At 33.7% G+C, this 22,857-nt stretch overlaps 1 protein-coding gene across 3 annotated transcripts; it reads left to right on the top strand.

Moving 5' to 3' along the window:
- Window positions 1-79: 79 nt before the first annotated feature.
- LOC117160229 (uncharacterized) lies at window positions 80-22,791 on the top strand. Of its 3 annotated transcripts, none has more exons than XM_033340850.2 (4): window positions 80-311; window positions 17,036-17,286; window positions 20,884-21,134; window positions 21,741-22,791. In XM_033340850.2, the coding sequence occupies exons 2-4, from the start codon at window positions 17,038-17,040 to the stop codon at window positions 21,742-21,744; spliced, it is 504 nt and encodes a 167-aa protein (XP_033196741.1). In that variant the 5' UTR covers window positions 80-311; window positions 17,036-17,037; the 3' UTR covers window positions 21,745-22,791. The 3 variants fall into 3 exon arrangements, with proteins under 3 accessions (XP_033196741.1, XP_076475270.1, XP_033196738.1); XM_033340847.2 differs by lacking the exon at window positions 80-311 and adding an exon at window positions 14,026-14,129; XM_076619155.1 differs by lacking the exons at window positions 80-311; window positions 20,884-21,134 and adding an exon at window positions 13,781-14,129.
- The last annotated feature ends 66 nt before the right edge of the window (window positions 22,792-22,857 follow it).

Raw genomic sequence — 22,857 nt, 5'->3', positions numbered from 1 at the left:
ACTCGTAGCCGAGTCAAGCGGTAAAACTGGCAGCCGTGGGTTAGAATAGCGTACAGAAGCGGGAATCACGCCAGTCCGCGACGAGTTCTCCGTGTGGCAGCTGCGCTCTCTTGGTGTCGTTACGCTGGGGGTTGTTCGCGCGCTCGATCGCACGTATCGCTACGAATCGATCTCCAGATGCACAGAAGAGCAGTGAAAGCTTACCAATTAAAAATACGAGATTCAGTGAGTAAAGTTCTATTTGTGAGAAAAACAGTGAAAAACCAGAATCGTCAAAACGCAGCGGCTCGATCGCCATATTCAGTCCAGAGGTAGGTGCCAGAGATTGTTTGCTTTTTCTCGCGATCCTGAAAATAAGTATCAATGACACAAAGCAGATCTCAAATCCTCTCAATCTTTCCTTTTTTATTAATTGATTCGTTTAAATGCGAATCGCGTTTTTTTCTTACAATTTTACATGATATTTTGTAGCGCTTTTATTTGTTTGTGTACGGAGTTTGGTATTTCTTTCGACTTCATTGGTTCTGCCCCATAAAAGGCATCTCTAGCATATAATATGCTACGTTAGGCAAAAAATTATTTTAATTTTACAGTTTTCCATCTTTTGTAAATTTGTATTTTCGCGCCGAGAAAACCAAACTCGATGCGAAGCTAACATTTCGAATGTTTGCGTACAAAATCCGGGATTTGATTCAAATTCTTTAATTTCATTCATTGCAATTAGATATATAGTATAATATGAAATATACATGGGTATTAGATATATAGAATGCATTTATAAAAGAATTGCATTTCGAAGAAAATTATAATTTCTTGTACAAAAATATTTTAAAATATATGAGAATATTTATAATTCATGGATAATTATTGAAATAGAGATATCATTGAAATAAACTTGTCTGAAAAATTCTCTGCTTCGATTACTTGGACATGAATATTAATTTTTAAGAAACTTATTAAAAGATAATATTGAGAAGTTTGCGAAATCTTATCGCTTCAAAACGAAGTTCGCTTTAGATGAAGCGATCTGAAACGCTTTATCGGTGTCTATTAAAAACGCTTTCTAAAGTGGTAAAGCTATTTATACGCTCTAGTAATCGTTTCCTAGACGACGAAACAGATTCCTAGGATTGGGAAAATTTATATCGTCATCGTGGTACAACGAATTGGAGTATAGGAAATACCGGTAACTGTCATTTGGCTGATACAAACGCGGATTGTCGATCGTAAACAGAAATTAAGGACATCACTGACGTAAATTACCACGGTGAACAGGGACGTACGAAAGTGGTCAGACAGGATTTATAGATAGATATGCCAGATACATATACTCGATGTATCAAGGATCGAATACTAGCAAATTCTAGCGAACTCTAGCAAATTATTCAAGTATACGTTGTCGTCGATTATTAAACATGCCACTATCTGTGCAGCAATTACATGACAATCAAAAATGGAATATATCAAACAATCTTCCAATGAACGATGTATAACAAGTGGGAAATATGCTAGTTTTGAAGGCGTGAATCAATATACGTCGAACAGACAACATGATTGGTCAGAGCTATGGGAATACTATAATTGCGAATTGTTAATGAACCTTATAAACTGTGTTTGATTTATACGTCGCACAGTTTTTTCTTCACGACAGAATGCATAAATACCGATCTCTTCCACGGCAATTATATACGAAAATTAACGATATAATAACTAATTCATTTGATCGAATGCACGTGAACTATTGTCGCGCCTCTCGATCACGTGACTGTAATCGGGAATATTCCGTCATGAGCATGACGCATCTTCGAAGATTTTATTGAGAATATTAACAAAAAAGAGGGAGAGAGAGAGAAGGAAAAAGTGGGATATTGATAGTTTCCATTAAAGTTTCAAATTACGTCACTAATAAAATTTGAAGTTATATCTACGATTCCAGTAGCTTCAAGCAATTATCTAACTTCCTTTGTGAGAAATGAAGAAAATTAAGAATTTTCATTGTTTCTGCAGTTATAATAGCGATCATATTTCACTTCCTTATACACTGTTTTGATATTGTGTTCTCCGTACACAATGTATCTTGTCATAATATGATAATATTGTTCAAGTGGAAGTCCTGAAGTTTATTAATTTTGTGTTCAAGGAAGTCGAAGTAGAATTTGTTTACTTGAAATATTGGTTTATGAAAATTTTAATTAATATAACGCCATTTCTCTGTATGCTGATATGAAGCATATTCTCACTCGTAAACGAGATTTCAATTACCGAAAGAATTATTATTAATTACGTTTTGTCGTTACATTTCTATAATCCGCTTTATCATTGATGTTTAAGTCCCTTTTCAGGCTTGTTATGTTTACGAATTGAAATGTGAAAGTCAGTGACGTGTTTATCTATTCGCCTGAGCGTACTTACAGTGAGTAACTTCAATATTCTGACACCACAAAATTTTTATTTTATTGCACTATAATTTTGTTTATAACGGGAAAAAACGTAAATAGTCAGGTATAATATTTAGACACTGTGTCTAATAGTATAAATAACAATAGTTTTATACTTAACAATAGTATACTACAATAGTATACTATTATACTATGTATACTATGGAATAGTATACTATGGATAGTAACTACAAAAGTTATACCAAACAATAGTATAAATTTTATTTACATAACATCCAAAACTTGTTAAATAATGCGTATTAAATGAAACAATGTCTAATTTTAACATTACTTGAATATTCGGACACTCTAATTTTTTCTTAATTTTTATGTTTTATAAGTGATTTAATACCTTGTAGAATAACCTCCTTGACTAATAACTTCCTTCAAACGTTGGGGCATGTTACAAATTAATTTTATCAAGTATTCGGTATTAATATCATTCCATTCTTCCTTTTATCGCTGTTTCAACACTTCTTTTGACGTTATTGCAGTTTTCTAATTCGCCTTTCTAGTTCGTCCCATAGGTTTTCAATGAAGTTTCAAATTTGGTGATTGAGATGGAGGGTGTAACAATTTTAGACAGTTATACAACAAATATTCCTGTACAATATGTTTAGGGTCATTTTCTTAGTAGTATTTACAAATATCAACAATTGCCATTTTTATTTTTTTAAAACGTTTAAATACATATTTTTGTCCCTAATGCTATCAATAAAAACTATTTCACCCGTTTCAAACGTTGCAATAGATTCACACACAAGCATGTTTTCACCACTGTGCTTTACAGTGGGTTTCATATTTTTAAATTTAGATTCTTTATTCTTTTTTCGCCAACCACTCTTTGCCAAAAATATTAAATTTACTTTTATCGCTAAAATTTACGTCATTTCACCATGTGACTTCTTTTTAAAATTATCGTGCATAATTTAATCTTTTCTTTCCATTTGCCTCCTTTACAAATGACTTTTTTTAAGCAACTCTTCCGTTGTGACCACCTTTTTTCAGTGCTCTGCGTATGGTTTGGGGATGTACCTTCTTCTATCTCTATCAAAAGTTCGTCAGCTAGTTTTGGAGTACTTAATGAAGGATTTACCTTTATTTTTCTTGTTATTTTCCTTTGGTCAGTGACATCCAACTTTCTTGTCTGTCCTTTTTGTGGTATAGATTCTATACGATCTTCTTGTTTAAACCTTTTAATTATACCTCCTACTGTGCTCTTACTTAAATTAAGCATGGCTGCAATTTGTCTATACGATTTTCTATTAGCATTATGAAAAATGACGAGTTGGCGTATATTAAAACTGTTATTATTTTTGCCTGTCATTATGATTTGTGAATTTCACGAATATCGAAACGCAACTGATGCTACGAGGCTTGATATGGTATTTATATGTAGACTAGCATGTTTGTAAACAATGATAGCCTTGGAGTTCTGGAATACAAAGTATCATGAATGTTGCTGCATCTCTGTGTTCGAATATTAAAGTAATGTTAAAATCAGATCTTTCATTTAAGATATATTATTGACCCAATGTTACAAGTCATGGAAATAAAATTTATACTATTGCTAACTAAACCTTAGTATTGCCTTAATATTATATCTGATCATGCATGTTTTTTTCTGTTGTAAAAAAATTTATAATGGGACAAAATTAAAATTTTGTGGTGTTTGAATATTAAAGTTACTCACTGTATATTTTAGAAATGTACAAGATATACTGTTAGATGTACACATACTGTAATTATTAGTAGTCAATTCAACATTCTTTGTCAGAAATTATCATAAACTAAAGCTTAAATTAGTTCTGTTATTAATTCTGTTATTAAAAGGTATATATAAAATTTCTACTTTCTTGATAACCAGTACTATCGTTATGAGAAAAACTCGATAGTTTTGAATATTGATAATGCAAAAAAAATACTTCATTTCCAAAGGAGAAGGAGATAAAGATAAAGAGAAAAAAATATTTATACTAGAATAGAGATCATTCTGCACTTGGTATGTTTAAGAATTTCAGGACTTCATTATTTAATAAATAAGTGAGTGTCATTGCGGATTTATCGTAAAACACGTGATAAGTGTAAAATATGATCCTGTTGTCAACGACTAATCACGCAGCACGCTTCGAAGTGCGAAGTTGCGAGAGGAAATTAGACTAGGTATGGTAATTTAATTATGTCGACAAATAGCATGTCGATAAGTCCAAGGCGAACTGTAAATCACAATTTGTTACTGTTCATTAGCACTCACAACTTTGAATAATACATAGTTTTAATAATAGTTTCTATATATCATTACATAGTTAAGATATTTATGAAATGAAAAAAGTGTCATAAAATCATTATTTGTATACAAAGAATACTGCAAAACAATTTTTAATTAAATTTGGAATTAGGAAATTCAAAACGGAAAATCAGTTTGCGGAAGTAAGAATTACTCATACTTGGCGCAGCGTCGCCACTCACTATTTCACAATTTTGATATCATTGCACGAGATCACCAAGTATAACGAGTTATTAATAAAACACGCGTTTAGCTACGCGGTTTGATTCAAAATGAGATCCACGTACCACGTGCTGAAAAACGTGTTCATCTCGAGCCATTGGCAGACACTTTCACTAAACCTTTTCCTAGTGTGTGCTCCACTTTTCATTTATGCTCGTGTAAAATTTACTTATATATGCCTTTTCAGTATTCCATGTCGAAACAACTCTCTGAACACAGGTTCTCGCACGATTGTTCATAGCCACTGTTCAATCTAATTTCATGATTTTGTAAGTCAATAGTAGTATTTCATTTGAATAAATAACAATAAAGATTTGCAAAGCAAATATTTCTTACACGTAAGTTTCTTAATACACGTTCTATAGAAAAATGTACTGGAAATGTCTATAGCTATTATCTACGTATAGTACGAAATATGGTAGAATTAGATTTTGTCGTAAAAGTTTGGGTCGATTAGAAATTTAATGATATTTGGATTGATGTCATGCTTGCTATTTTATGAATGAATTGGTGAAATGAATGATGTTTTCTGATTCAAACAACAAATAACAGTCGATTATGTAGTCGTAATAGCAGTTACAATTAGAAGAATCTATTTTCGTGAGAAGATATTCATGACTAATTTTAGAATTGTTCGTAAATAGGATATTACTGTGTCTTTTTCCGTTTACGGTAATTGTTCTTGTTAAATCATATTCGGCGGCTTTAAAAAAGCCAACTCACTGGCGTGTAATCTAGTAAATAAAATAAGTAGAAAAGATGGTAATGAACCTATGGTAAAGCGGCATCGAATTCAATAACTTGGGCGACTGATGTTCCTTTGAAAATCGACACTTTTATTTGTACGAACAAACTCAGCTTATGAATCTTTTACACTTGGTTTCGGTCTATAAACTCAAGGTTAGGAATACATGTAGATCGCGACACCGTATATAACGTTAGTGGAATATTCTACGCCACTTCAGACATACTAACACATTTGTAAATAATTATTACACAGTCACGTATTCACGTATTCATTAAGCAGTCACGTATTATAAATTATAGAAAAACGAAATCTTATCTCATATTGAATTTGAAATAAAGGCAAGGGATTTTAATGCTCTGTCTTCGATGAACAATGTTACTAACAACAATAATTAGTTTCAATGTAACTAATTAACAATTGCATTTAAGTACGAAAAACCTTAATTAGTATATGAGAACATACTCTGGCTATTCAAAATATTCACAAATATTGACAGAATTAAAAGTTCCGAAGCAATATTTGTTGTTTATCGAGATTCCGAATTTTTCGGTTCATTTCACAGGATTCGGATGGGATTTGCCGAAAGATCACCTCGCTGCAATTTGCATCCATATCTCCAATTTATCCAAGAAACCAGAAATTTTACTTTTACTTTTTACTCCTTCCTTTTCCCATCCATTCTGTTTTTATTTCCCCGCGAAGATGCCCATTTGCATTACGTTCATGAATTTTGAGATAGCACATATGTATCCTTTTTCGACATAAAACAGAGAGGGAGTACTTTACCTCTGAATAATTGATTTGGATAATATCCTTACATTTCTTGACTTATTGTGTCGGCGATAGGAACGAAGAGATTCGATTGAAATCGCGGAGAACGCCTCTGACGCATTAGCACGTTGAATATCACCGATTAAATAAAACTTTTTAGAAAGAGCATTGAAAGATGACACATGAGAATGTTAATTTATATAATAGAAAATAAAGGAGTGATGTTATGCAGTAGAACAGAAGTGATGCAATTTCTAATCAAAGTATGAGCTATTCGTCCGTGAACGTGGACGTAAAATAATTGACGAATCGTTCTTTGAAGTGACATCACCACCCAATAAAATTTCTGTTACTTTGACAACATTAACGTGAAACGAATCAGCTACATATAGTAAATACATTATCTTCTAAAACTTCGTCCATCTTGACGATTAGATCAAGTCGAAAGTCTTCCCATTCTTGAAACACTAGGTTTGCTGACCTGTAACATACATAGATAATTATAATTTTTCATTTTCTTACTAATTATAAGAGCAAAAAATGTAAGATCTATAATTTGGATGTTTTTGGTAATTCTGGTATTAGCATAATGTGTTGTTATCGTATTGTGTGATTATTAATTATCAGGGAATAATGTATATGATACGAGTAAATGTCTGAATTTACAAAAATCAATTGTTCTTATAACAGTGCAAATACCAAGGTAGACAAAGCATCTTTAGCACGGGTCACATTTAAGTGCGATATCAGCTAAATCATATTTGCCTTCCATTTCGTCTTCGTCTTTCCTCTTCGTCTTTCCTCTTCGTCACTCTTCTTCATCTTTTGTCTTCCTTTTTAATTTAGGTTCACTTCTCCTTGATTGGCGTCTCCCTTCTCAAGCGTTGCAATCTCGTGAGAGTTACGATTTTGACGTAAGTTTCCGTGTTGCGTCTATTAACCGACGATAACTCTCACGATATCAGTGCCGCAAATTTATTTACTGGTTACATACAATGTCTGTGTGCATGCATGTTCTTTTCTTTCCTTTCGTTTTATCATTCATGCTCTCGTATCATTTGTTTGAGATTGTGAATCATTTATTGAATCTGACCACTGACTGGTCAAAATCCTCTTTTGTCAATTTATGATCATACTATACGTGATCGTATTTAAACCGATATTGTGTAGTATTACTAGTGACCGTGTGATTTTTGTTTTCGTTTTTTTTATATTTGCGGATCGAATACGGATTATACATAATTGAAGGTCTCTTGTAAATGACGTTCCAAGTGCAAAAATTGAAAAATGTTGCTTTTTTAACATATAATTTCCTATATGTCAATAGGAATACTGTAGTATAGAATTTAAGAGCAATTTCCATTTGTAGATAATAATAATGTTACAACTAATTTAACGCTAATATTGTTATAGGATAACACCACTCTTACGTCTAACATTTCCTCTATATAAAACAATGTAAATGGCATTAAGTGATAGACATGCTCGAACATATAGATACTAAATATCACTAATTCTATAACAATTCTTGCACGGAACATTGTAATATATACTTTTGTAATAAAGATAAAAAGAACATCCTGAAAAAATGTATCTTTTGTTTTGGTACAAGTTATTTAAGAACAAACAGAGTTGATATTTACACTGTTTGCAAATTTAAATGAATAGCACATTCAGTTTTCTTTGCAACTAAGAAATGGCACGTACAGACTTCCTTATAAATACAATTCCATAAAACTTTGTGGTGCATTTGGATTATTGTACACTTAAGATAACTTTTGTAATAATCAAAACAAATCGAATGTCGAAAACAATTTTATAATCTAAAAAATTTGATATTTGGTATTTACAGTGTTGTCTACAAGAGGTCTTCAATTATCGATCTTTTTCTCTTTTCGCTGCGTATTTTATTATCAACGTACTTTCAAGGTACTTCCATAGTTAGAAGCGTCACGTGCTTAGGTACCCATGACCCCTGTCGCGAGCATTCAGACGATATTCTAATGTATGACTATCTGCTGCGAACCGCGTGACGCAGGTCAGAGTTCAAAGAATTCCTCTGCATTCATTGCGTGACAATGGAAATCGATACTGGAGTGATTGAAAAAGTGTTCGCACGATTATCTATCAGTCAACCGTTTACAATGCCACGAGGCTACTGCAACTTTCGTGCTGTGTAACGTTTTTGACCACAATGAATCAATTTAATAAAAGAAATTTATACGAAGTACAAGGAACGCGATAAATCACGTAGGACTCGTCTGTATGTGAAACTGTGAGATTATTTAAATAAGATGATTCTGCAACGTTCCGTGGTTACATCAGTTTTATGAAACTCGTATCAATATTTAGGAAAACATCGTGACTTTATTCGGCTTCGTGTTTAATGAAATATTAGCTGGTTTTAGAGATGATTTCATCAACCTTGGAATTACATTATGTTCGATCTTATGAAAGAATGAAGAGTTTTATAATAAAACCAATCTGGCATTTCATTGGAATAATCGACAGTTTTATCGGTAATCTTTAAGGCTTTCGTGGAAGCAATTTAATGCAGAGTAGGAAATCATAGTTAGTGACCACGAATTCATTAACATGTTTTTTGAATTTTTTTATTCAGATATTAACAGTGTGAATAAAAGGTTGTAACACAAAATAATTGAGAAGAAAGTACGCCACAAAGAGTACAAAATGAAGATATTTAAAGATATATGAAACAGGAAAAAATCATTATATTGCTACTCATATGAACATTTCGATAAAACAACAGAATAATTGCGTGTGTTCTTATCTAGTGACGTCGATGAGGTGTAATTATAAAATATACAAGACAAACGTAGGGTGCGGAAGAGACTACCAGAGGATTAGCGTTCTATCGATTATACTATCAGTCAGGTTTTCATTAAATAGAAAATACGAAGCATGTATTCTAGTCGCGCAGTTTATTTCTCTACAATCGTCGAACAATGAAAATGAATGAAGAATAGGAAATATAACAGATAAGATTAAAGAGAAAGTATATTATCTATTATAACGTATATCAAACTTTCAGCACATCTATAAGTTGACGTTATGGTTGGAAAATAATGCATGTTTTTATCAGGTTTTATACGTAAATTTCATTTTCATAGTATCAAATTTTTGTGGCCATACGAAAGCTAGTAAATGTGATTACCACTGGTGAATATTTTGTTCTAAAATTATTAGATGTTCGAGCTATGAACAGATATAAACAGTTACATGGAATTGAAAATTTTCTGCAGTTAATATGCACGATATTAATGAATATCTAACAACAGGAAGAGCAGCCATTTCGGTGCATTAAATGTCCCATTAACTTATGAGCTAAGCGGCCGCAGAGTCGATTGTTTGCTTTTCTTTCATTAAGCGGTGCTCGTGGCGCAAGGTGTAAAATTAGGTTAAGGTTAAGCCATGTAAATGGCCGTGTAACCATGTAACAGTTGCAGCCTCGTTGACGCAACGATCGACAGAAATCGCCGGGACGAAAACGCGAGTCTATGCAGAGAAACCAACGGTATATGTATAATTTATAACAGGGAACCGCGTATATTAAATGTAGAGTAGCGTTAAAACGTCACGTGCGGTATAGTATAGTACGCGATAACGGGTTATTCCCGAAACGCGAGAAAGTATACACACAGATCGATCTTCCGTTCAGGAAGTCTGTATTCCACGAAACCGTACCTCGTGCGAAAGTCGATACAAAAGCCGCTACCAGAGGCTAATTTTTCTCCGTCTTTATTTTCAACAACCAAGTAATCGTACGTGCACGTAACCATTTATTCGACACCACAGCGCGTCAACATATAACGTTGGTAGCAAGCACTGTGAATGCGAATTGCAAGTGCTTTTATTGAAAGCAGAAACAGAATAGATGCTTATTTGACGATCATGAAGAACGATCGAGTAAACATCTTGTGCTGATTCGATTAACTGTGCTTCGTCCATTTCCAAGAGTATTGATTCTAACCAGTGTACTGAATAGTGTTCGATCTAAAGAAGAATGACTTATAGAAAGCAGATTTTAATGGACTTCGCGGAGATGTAACATGTGTATTTATGTGAATCGTGCACTAATCGATGGTGCAATACTGTTTCTCAATGTAATAGCACCAGGTATTTGTTGTCTGTATTTATCTATTAAATGTCGCGAATCCCAATTTTATATGTTTTACTTTGCTGATACATTACGTCATCTATCTCTCGTATTTCGTTCGATTTGACACCGGTATAGTTACATTTTAATTTTCGTTTCGCGTGATAAAATAAAAGCAAAAACGGCTGGGTATTAGTTAAGCATGAGACCGGTTAAGTTTTTACCGATTGTATACGGCGATATCGTACAGGTAAACATGTTGTTGCAAAGTAAATGTATAAAAAACAGAAACGTTGATGCTCATTCGGTTCTTAGACTACTGCATTTCTCTCACGTTTCTCATGTTCACGTTTTCTGCGTAGCACGTGTATTTATTATTACGTGTGACATTGTTGTTCTAATAGTGAAAACCACGCAACCTTGATCCATTTTATCACGAACAGTGAACGTTTGAAATTAAATTTAAAATGTAGGCGATCTTCGAGCATGAATAATATTTGTTCGACCGATGGTTCATTTTTAGCTCAGTGTGAAAAAAGGATGACAAAGTTAAAGCAATATGGCTGGAATGTAAATTGAATATTTTATGTGTGAATGAGTTCGTCATTTATCGTGCAATTGTACCATTTAATACTTTAAATATGTCAAAGATACGATAAAAGCATGTGGTATACTTGTGAAATGTAGTATAGTACAGTGTCATATAACAAGCAAACAGATTTTTTATTAAAGAAATTATTTCATATTTTGCAACAGAGTTTCCTTTCTATTTTAATAAAATATGAAATTTTTAATTCATAAATATATAAGCGTCACATTTTTATAAAAATTACAGTTTTATTGCAATTTCCACATAAACGTTTGAAATTCTTTTCAGACTGTTCTATGCTGTCGCTGTCGTTATTCTAAACGCACTTCATTCATTTCAATCTATCACAGTTGGTTATATACTGTGCAATTACTTAAGGTTTTATATTGCATCGCTCCCGTCGTATCATGGGGCTATTGTTTTGCTATCAACCAAATGGCTGGCAAGAACAAGAGTTATTAATTTAATATCATAACGTATCCTAATCTGTTACTAACGTTTTTTAATTGCTATTACCGTGTCTACTATCTGTCGATCACGTGCACATTGTTTATGATTTCTTTAACATCCTATAACAATATTTATACACACGCATATATATACATTTTGTAACAATTATTCTTCGTGTGGTATCATAGAAACATATTTTTGTGCTTAAAGCGTCTTGTACACTATGTAATTTGAGGTTAAACGATAATTAAAGGTAATCAATGATACACAGATCTATCAAAACGAAATTTAATTATTAGAGATTAAATTAATCGATAATGGCGCGTATCCGTTTTGGAAATTCTTGATAGTACATATAAATATGATTTCGATTCGATGTACATATCATAAATCAGTTAAGTAATCAAATATTTGCACGTATATAACTGCTTATGATTGATGTCTTTGATTACCATTTCCTTTTTCCATTGTCATCATATTGTTGCGATAATTCTATCACCTGGGGAGGAGGCTTATATACTTTCCTCGTGTTTCACAGTAATTGGAAATCAGGTTTGATTTTACGAGTATCATCCTTTCTTATCTCAATTCATGGAATTGCGTAATATTTCTTCTCCAAGTTATTCACTGTATCACGGATCATTTATCTTATATAGAATACCTAATATGAATTATTCGTTAACGTTTTAATAATTCAGTATTGCACAGCTTCACGGTTACTCCTAAGGAAACGACGTAATTTATTGCAAAATGTACATCGCTTACAATTCAGAGATTATTGACGTGGCTATTCACCCATGACTCAATATTCTGGAAATCGCTAACAAAACTGCAAATCCGATCTGAATATGTTTCTGAAGTGCCAAAAATATCGCTGAGTCATTTGTATGCTTTTGAATTTGATGAAGCATGAATTTATAATACACATGATAAATTATAAACATCTTTTATATTTCATTGAAGCGATTAATTTTCAAAAAACCAAAGAGAAAATAATAAGATTAATATAAAAATATCGAAGTGTGTCGAAATTAAAACAAGATTCTAACTGACGCATTCTGTAAAATACCATCACGCCCACTGATAATCCTTCCTAATCCTACCACCACTCCTACTTGAGTCATAGTGTCTTATCTGTTTCCATAAGAAGAAAATTCCTGTATCAAAAATCATCGACAGGTATGCAGAGTAGAGAAAATGACGGCTGAGTTGCGTTATGTGCAGGAAAAATGGAGGTAGAACGTGACAGAGGCTTGTCTGGCTGTTATGGCACGATTCTACCGTTGAGAAAATTCACACGTACGCGAGACGCCTATCATGAACACTCATTGTTCGTGCTGAAATTAAGCGATGCCCCATACGCAATTTTGGGATAAAGATTTCCTTTGTGGCATGTATTTTCCGCTTTCAGAATAGAATGGTAAGAAACGGTACTGGCGATATCGTCTCATAGAATATTCACAAAGGAACTACAATTAGAATCGGTAGAAGCTTATCGATGTCCCAGGAACTTACTGTAAATATATGTGGGATAAACCGTACATAAACCAGATATATTGCTATCCATATGTCGTTCAATTATAAATCAGGAAGTGTTTGTTAATGCCTGTTAAAAGAATACCTTTTTTTTTGTTTCTGATTACTTCCAGTTCTTGTTCAGCCTTCATCTAGAGACACGTCCTGGATTTTCATAATTACGCAAGGGAAACTTCCATGATGTTGCAAATAGCAGAACAAACCAGATTACTAGATGTGCTCTATTTTTAGGCGCCGATTTAATTCTATCTCTGTGTATGTGTGTGTAACTGTTCAGCTAAATTCATTTATTCTTGTGTCAGTGTTCTACGTCAAAATACTTTGAATTACACGTTATATAAATAATACCATAAGTAGTTGAGCTATAGGAGTATCAATTTTTCTAATTGATTTTAGATACTATAATTGTAATGCAGATTTTTCTTGTTTCTTTAATAAAGGAAAGAAAGAAAGGAAAAAAATAAAATTTCTATTAAAGAAATTATTATTAAATTCTATTCGCAATTACCTTTTCTTTTTGTAAAGATCACAATTTGTAAGAAGTATACCCCTTTCGTGGCCAAACTTACGTCCTTGGCCATTATTTCATGCACCTATGCAAATGAAAATCAATTTCACGTGTGCAATAATAGTCATGCTCTGGTTTCGGAGTAATCACGTGCAAAGTGATGAAAAAATCACGCGACGGCACATTGAGCAAACGAGGGAAGAGAATGATTTTATAAAGTATTGCACGTGTATTTAGACAAATTTATTTATGACAAATGAGCGATAAGTTTAAAAAATATCATCCCTTATCTTTATGATTTCTGCCCCGTTATCAGATGTAATCCTCAGGTATAAAGACGTAACTCTGTATGCCGCAGATAGGCATAACTTCGTATTTTAGTCGACCGGGAAGTGTGGCACATATCAAAGTACGAATTTGCTCGTGTGTTAAGTGCCATTTTAGGATATGGACGAAATCAATGGTAAATTCTTTAGAACGAACTTGGAATTATCATAATCTTTCATTCATACCAAAGTGTGTTTACGATATCGAGTGTTCTCATATCAAACATACAAAAAAAATCTATCCAATTTTTAAAGTATCGCAATTGTGACTTAGCATGATTTAAATATTAAGTAACAATAGTTAAGCGCAATATAATAATTTAAATATTTGATTGTTCTGAGAAATTACGACTTCTTTCCTCTTTTTCTGCAGTTCTGCGTTTCCCTGCTTCTACTTGTATTCATTCGTCTTTTACAAATTCCATTATTGAGATACCTTTGCTCTCTTAATTTCTTGCGAGAACTGTTTCAAGGAGATAAGTTATATAATTTAAATAATAATACGTTGCTGATCGTCGGTATTTAGTTATAGTTAGGATTTGAATACCAAAAGAGAATAATTTGTAATCACGCTACATTCATTAATATTCATATTCTTCTGTTATTTGTAATTACGCATCAGGTTTTCCTTTTTTTCTTCTTCTTTCCAGCTTGCGGTGTTTGTGTTCTCTTTGAAATTTGTAATTTCTTGGTATCGCATCAGTGCAACGATAACGTGAAATGTTGCTTTTTGTACTGTCTTCACCGATAAGAAATTTGCAAACATTTATTATCATTTGCTTTACGAAACAAACGCATATCTTCCAAAAAATCCATCGTAAAAATATACTGGAGTTTTTAACCAATTCGTATTATAAAAGTTTTCAAAGTGTAAAGGTTAACATCGATATTTCCTCAAACAGTTTATGAACTATATTTTTCTTTGTGGGCGATTAGGCGGACGAATTTCTCATGTTATACAAAAGAGCACGCGTGATCTTCGATAAGAACATCGTTCGCATTTTATAGTCAGTGAAATAGATGCGTTAATATTCGATTGGTTTTTATTTTTAAAATAGCATACGGCGCGGCGGGGCAGAGAAGTGACAGATATCGATCGTACGATTGCTGATGTCCGAGATGGCCTACCTTTGTGGTATATTCATTCTCGTGTAGCCTACTTTTCTCTATCTTTTTTTCTCGCAACCGAAGAATATTTATAGATTTTTACTTCACGCGAGCATATTTCTTTAACACTCAAAACAAACACACCGCCGATCGATTTATATTTTATCATGTTTACACACTTTTCGCACATTAATTACATTCAGCATCACCCAATTTCGAGAAACTTTCATATTTGCTCCAATACCATGCATAATTAGCTGCCGATTTCTTTTGTATAGAACAATCATAAGAAAGGTAAAAACCACCAAGATAAAAGTAGGATATATTTATATAAGATTCAAAGAGGATTTTGAAACCAGGGAAAGCGTGTAAGACTTAGAGTACGTCTTGATTACGAGATATCAGCTTCAGCAGGAATAACGTCGTTGAGATTTTTCATGCGACAGGGAGTAATAAACATTTTCGTGGCAGAAACAAACTTTCGTTGGAACGGGTTATCTTTTCTCCAGAACCCTTATTTATCGTTGTCCTTGATTTCATTGTGCGTCACTTACCAAACTTTTATTGTAAGTCATTGTCGCTAGACAAACAATTGCTTTGTTCGACTAACCCACTTCTACAAATAAGTTTCCTACCTTTTACCTGTCCGTAACGATCCTATTCGTCATTTGTATTCATTGACTTCCATTATAGTCATTAACGCGATATTATTGTTTACAAATTTCCATACATATTTTATTGACGAAGAAAACGCGTTTTTCTTCTATATCTTAAATTGTGGTTGAATTTTACTTTGTAATTTGAATTCCATGTAAGATTTCATTTATGTTGACTTCTTCTAATTTCACTTCTTCTAATTTTCTACTAAACGTGAAGTGTGAAAAAGGTAAGGTTTTATGTCCAATCTGAAATTCATTAAAATTCATTTGTTGTATATATGTTTTATATGTATGTATTTAACGATCAAAAGTGTAAAAAGTGAAAACTAAGTGGACGTATGTCCCCTTAAAATACATCATGTTTGCTCGAGGTATACTCAACATCATGCGTGATCTGAAACGAAGTTCAGAAACAGAGTTGTGTCCACTATGTCATCGCGCATCGCGCGAATCAATATCGTACAGTTGGAAATAAAGTACGTGGCAATATCCTCGCCGTAGTTATATATAGCGTCATTTTCTAAACTTGATCGTACGTACATATGTCAATCTAATCAAGTCACGGAAGTGGAATATTACCTAAAAATAAACTATACTTTGGTATATATCTACGTAGAGGTTTGTCTCCCAGTAAAGATCAAAAGGTTTTCTACTATAAAAAAATTTTCTAACAATAGATATACACTTTTCATACCTCGATAAATTTAGTTTCAAATCCATTCATAAAGTCTAAAGAAATATATAAATCAGAGGAACTATATCTAAACCAACAATTTCGTCTGAAATGCCAAACGTTAGTTTCTTCATGCATACGCTATCGTTGTTTATGTCATTGTTCAATGATTTAGTGTCCACAAATTAAATCCTCTGCGTCACCCAAAGACGTGAACCTATTTTCAAAATGCCAGTGAACTCTGAGATTTCCCGAGTATTTGAATTGATATTTTTGAAATTTGTTCTAAATTCAAATCTTAGTTTTCAAATTCAAATTACAGAATTCAGAAAATTATTAGAAATATGAAATTCAAGTTAGAAAGAATTGTTCCATTACTAACTGATGGAAGCAAAAATTCAATTGATCAAGTGATCTTTCTTCTGAACAAATTCTGAAATTACTATCATCTAATAATAAAACAATGATCTTCAGAAAAGCCGAGATTTATCCCGACAAATTTTTTCTTTAACACGGTGGGCGATCGAACGATATACGACAGTAAGGAAATCTGTCTGAAACTTTTCAGGAAAGTTGCAAAACTGATCTCTGTTTGCGATTTCAGCAATGTCCTTGGAGGAGTCGCGGCGTTCGCAGCGTCCCTACAGGTACGGAATGGTTCTCCTTTGCGTTGGAGCACTGATAAACTGGTTAGGCCTCGCAGAGAACTACGTCGAACCGGTACGATATGTTGGTGTTGCTTGCATAATCGCAGGCGCACTTCTCATATGTGCCGCAATGTGTTGTTGGCTGCACGCACCGCCAAGTAGGGCAACCATGCACACACAACACACAAATCATCCAATCACAGCACAGGTAAGTCTCCATTTTTTAATCCATTACAGCGATAATCATTTTATCTTTTATCGAAATTGTCAAACACGTCAGGGAATACAAATTTGTCATGAGTAGAGATTGCGAATAAGTTGAGAGAATGATTTGGTATCATATTGGCATATTTTGAAGAAATTAATCAGACGTTGATTTGATTGATTGGAATTTGATTCTTAATTTATTATTGACTTATCTTTTTCATATGCAGCATGTAATTGTTGTTAAAGAAAATACAAAACTAAGTAATATATCTTACACTATAAAGTGCAATTCTAATAACAGATCGAATCGTACGTCTTTAATTAGCTAGTCGAAAGATGAAATTGAAACTTCTGCGAGCAACAATGTTCCAAGAAAATTTGAGATCAATATTTTACTTCTACGTTTGACTACATCTTTGTATTTCAAGCAACTTAAGAACTAGTCACGTGCATACAGTTAACCTATACATATAGTGAATTCGAACAAACTCCCGATTAAACAGATAATATTTCTGAACTTTAGCCGCGGTGACAGTTCACTTAACATTGCCAACATTTATGTATTCATATTCTAAGATCGAGAAATCTATCTGAATCCTTTCTCTCGGAATGACCCAAGATAAAACAACAGCTGTAACTCTATTGACTGAAAGAGTAATTGAATCTAATTTCGATTCTATTTCACGTGTTAAAATCCTTATTTTTTCCGTAAACGGCTCAATTTACCACCGGCAAACTTTTATTTGAGTTTAAGGATTTCGAAACATACTTGATTGAGACCTCCGAAAATTGCAGCGTTTTTCAGATCGATCCAGGTCAACTTCCTATTATAGACGGCGAACCGGTCGTCTATAGCACAAGTAATAGTACGCAAGGGAACCGTAATCACCAGCGTTTGTAAACAGGCTACGAGATAAAAATAATATAGTTCGATCAAAATTATTGCAGTGGCTTTTCCTCGCCTCATAAATCGCTCGCTAGCTCCTAAAATCGACATAGTTAACATACGCCATGTAGCGTTTCGTAAAGCGGCAATAATTGCTGTGTACTCTTGGTACAAATCAGCTTCGTCAAGAGTGAAAATTTATGCACAACGTTTAAAGTTCGATAAGAGAATGTTCGGTAAACGAAATTAATTTTCGTAATTCCTTTTGTTCCACAATTCATTATACATATAGTTACAGCATACAAGCATAGTACACAGTGCCGCTTATAATTTTTCGAGGATTTATTTAGTATTAAAGAATCGTGCTTAGCTTTAAAATCAATAGATTAAAATCAATACTAGCTACTAATAGATCGATCAATAGTAATATCAATAACAAATCGGTAAAGTGACAGATAGATGATAATAATGTAACATTAACCACGTTTATAAACATAAGTAGCAATAAGTGATGTATATCAAGATCTATCAGGTTATCATTTAGAAGCTAAGTATATTTGATACAAAACCGATTTCCATGGAAACGGAACCGTATTAAAGAAATTGTATTCCCTTTTTGTGGTCAAATATCTCACTTTACAGTACTACTTTGCGGTGTATCCTGTATAGAAGTATTAAAAAATCACTTTCGTTCGTTTCTTATGATATAATTTTCACATGAATGTGATCAATGTATCTTTATAACACGTAGTATGCTGCCAAAAGTTACAATAAGAAATAAAATTTCTAATTCATATGGCCATCGAACTAAAAATTCTTATCCCTCGAACAATTATAAGCAATATCGTAGACGCGATCGCATTACTTTCACAGGTATTATGTAAATTCTGGGAACCAGACAATCAGAATCCTCCGATTATCACTGAACGAATTCTTTTGTCGCACGTTTTCTTTTATCTCCTCGCGATTCTGTCATAGCTTTGTTTGCAACGTTCTCTTTTGTCCTACACGCCCCATTGTGTCTACGCTTTCATTTCACTCGAATTTTGGTCATGCAAAAATTGTTCTTTCAAAATCTGTTTCTCTTACTTTTTTGCCTCTCCTTCACATTTTCTGCATTTTGTCATTAAAACGATATGTGGGCGTAGTATAGTCGTGTGACTTAGAATAGCAACTGTTCCTCTTTTCGTTCACGCAGGGAAACAATAGAAATGCAAAGGTCTGTCTGTGGCTCGATGCATAAAGGAGGTCGCTGGTAGTTACAGTACACTTATCTACTACTGTAAGGATATTCACCCGGAAGCACGTATCTATATTTATCGGCGGCCATCCTTCGATTATTCTGCCGTGTCCCAACTGCAATAAACACATTTGAAATAGTTGTCAATTTTCTGTTATGTAACCTTTTTTTTACAGTAATTAACATTTTAAAATCAACCTGTTATTAATAAAATAGAACGTCAAGAATGTAGAATGATAAAAAATACATAAGAAATATTCATGTTTTGCAAACAATATTTCATCGTTCTTAAGTAAAATGGAAATATAGCGATGCATTGATATTCATTTATACTTCCAGATTATCATCTATTTCCATTACTAATAATCTCATCATGGATCATTCATTTTTAATTATTAATCATATTAGCGAAACGAATTAGTCTGACAAAGATCATGAATACGATTATAAGATATTTATTCATGTGTATATCTAACGATAAGTATAACAAGAGACTTAATCCCAAAGTGCATTATTTATTGTCGTGCAATATTTACGACGGATACATTGATAATTTCTCCTAGAAAATATGTATTTGAAATGAAACTTAATGGTGATCCTTCAAGTATGAATTTCTATCATAGAATCTTAGTCGCATAAACAGGTCCAAATGAATTAAATAAGTAACTAGCAAATTCTCAAATACCAACTTCTATAGTTGGCATCAAGTAAAAAATTCTAAACAACAAAATCGTGCGATATTTTTACAAATGGCTTTTACGTCAGCTAGATTATTTCCAAACGAAGAAACACGATCATTTATCGATCTATATAACAATCACGAATGAAATCGTGAGCCACTTGAGTCAATAGAAACCGAACGACCAGTGCCAGCATTGCAAAATCTCTAATTTGCGATTTGTACCTAATGAAAAAAAGCCGCCAGTTTCGTCGAAGAAAAAATCGGCTCTGTTCTCAGTCATTCACCCAGCGATTCGAGCCGACAAAACGATTATGCAATTTTCCGCGAAGCTTTCTTTATAGCCTCGAATAACCGCGCTATTTTCATCCTGTTCTGTATCCGGCGTACGTAACTCTGCGGTAAACGCGCGCCCTTTCGTGACTTAGATCCGGCCAGCTATAAAGTTTCTAAAGAGTGTCGAGGCAAACACGTAGGTGGATATCTATAGACCAGTCGCGATATATATAGAAGACTAACCATTTTGGGGTTAATATCCTTGCCGTTGATCGTGTAATACTGTCGTAAAATATTAACGAGATAAGAATCGATTCGTACGAATTGGATCGGAGGGGTCACTTTCGAAAGGCAGACGTTGATCATTCATGGCTTTAAGTATAGAACTCTATTGAATTACTATCGTCTTGTACTTGAATATATGTATTTATATATGTAAATATATATATATATATATTATTATTATTTTATAATTTTTTCAAACGCTGATTCGAGTGATAAATTCTGTATCACGCAGATCGACGATCCTATTCACGTAATCTCCATTGAGGAACCATCTAGTGGATCCAGACAAAAACCACCAGATTACGAAGCGGTTACGGACGCGCCACCTAGCTACGACGATGCCATCAAGTTGAATCCTAGTCATCTATTTAGGCCGAACAATAGCAACACGTTGTCATTACCAACTGTACACAACATGGTTCCTAGAACCGTGGAGATTGTTTCTAGGGACCCGACGCCGTCGCCGCCGCCGCCTTACGCGAGGTAAAATACAATTACGCATCCATTGCTTTCTCTTCGATGAAGCGTTCGATTATTTAGTTGATAGATTCTCAGTAAAGTATAAAAAGAACAGGTGTTTGACGTATTGTGTCGTTCGTAAGTCGTGAGAACTAGTTAGCCTAGCCGCGTCGTGAAACGTAGGGTGGGGATGGAACGAAGTCAGGGAATTCCATACATCTGGGAGGAACTATGATGCAATTTCACTTCGCGATTTATTACAGGTGATGCTACGAATTGTTCTATAAACCTTGGTTACGTCATGATATACTACGAATATGGTATTAGTTACGTCAGAACTCCGTTCATTTAAACTTTTCTGTGAATAATTCGCTGGTTTTCCCGCTATTTAGATAAGATTTTTTCATTCAAATAATAAATTTAAACAACAAGAGATTGTTTAATTAAGCATTAAATGTGCCAATAAATGTTCTGTTATATCTATAACGTATGAGATTCGATCGAGTTTCTGAGAATTTGATGGATTCCTATAGAAATTTTATTGAAAGAAATAAATCTTTTATTGATAAGTATGTGTACAGATTTTTGATGTAATTATACAATTATATTGATGATTTCTCTTTATTTTAGGTGAAATATTTGGCAATACCACTCATGATCGCGACAAAAAAGGCTTGCGGCATGCTAGAGTTCCTGTGTATTGCAATACATTTACCAACCGGCCAAGTACAAGAGTGCAAAGATGGTACGAACCATTCAGCCGTTCGTTATAGCTGTTACAGCACCGTCAAGGATGGGAGAGCCTCGTTTAAGTAGACCTCTTTTAAGTAGACTAAAGATATTTGTGTTCAAAGAATCAAACGAACAGTTCTCCAAACGGGACTCGGCTTTTGTCACTGAATCAACGCAACGACACGATCGAAGCTAGGATCGAGGGTAGAGTCGTATTGCATTGGTCGTTACAGATGGCGAATTTTGTTACAAGAACTTGAGAAATTCGAAGAAGAGAGAGCTCAAGAGAGTCAAAGGGAATGTAAACATTGTGCCTTCTGCAAAGCGCCTAGAGAGACACAAGCCTAAATGTTTGCACAAGATACTCATGACTTGATACGTAGTTCCAGAGCTGTCGAAACTTCAAGTGAACTTGTCAATAAACCAGTATAAGCATGATTAGCGAACTCGTCTGGCTAATTTAGAGTGAATCTAAAATAGCAAATACGAATTGTCGATAATTCGATACACTTCGTGCGTTTGTACATTGTTATATCTGTACACAATCTATAAACTGTATCCATTGTCATTAAAAAGAATAGGATTTGCTATGGTCGAAGAACTTAAGAGACCTTTACGTGGTCTTAAGAGACCTTAAAAGACGTGTAGCAATTGGAGAGAGAAGCCCTAAAACGTGCCGGAACTAGAGATGTTCTGAATTTCATTGCTTAGACAATCCCGTGGCTTTTTAGAGGAAATACGTTTGCTTGCCATATAATTTCGATGATTATCATTTTTACACGATGTACATACCATATGCAAAACTCATTTACACGTCCATTTTATTGTGATATATACGATTATGCAGGTATTATATAATACGTTACTATGTCAAGTTCGACGTTGCTTTGTGAAACAAGACTCTTTTTTTATAACGAAAATGCAAATATAATGATAGGCAACTTTTAAACCTGAGTTTCTTTCCTACACCACTTCCTTATAGCGTTTTCTATAAGATTCGAAACGATAGATAGAT

The sequence above is a fragment of the Bombus vancouverensis genome, chromosome 6, assembly GCF_051014615.1.
Source record: "Bombus vancouverensis nearcticus chromosome 6, iyBomVanc1_principal, whole genome shotgun sequence".
NCBI classification, from domain to species: Eukaryota; Metazoa; Arthropoda; class Insecta; order Hymenoptera; family Apidae; genus Bombus; species Bombus vancouverensis.
Note: the sequence above shows the minus strand (reverse complement) of the source record. Positions and strands in the feature narration are given on the sequence as shown.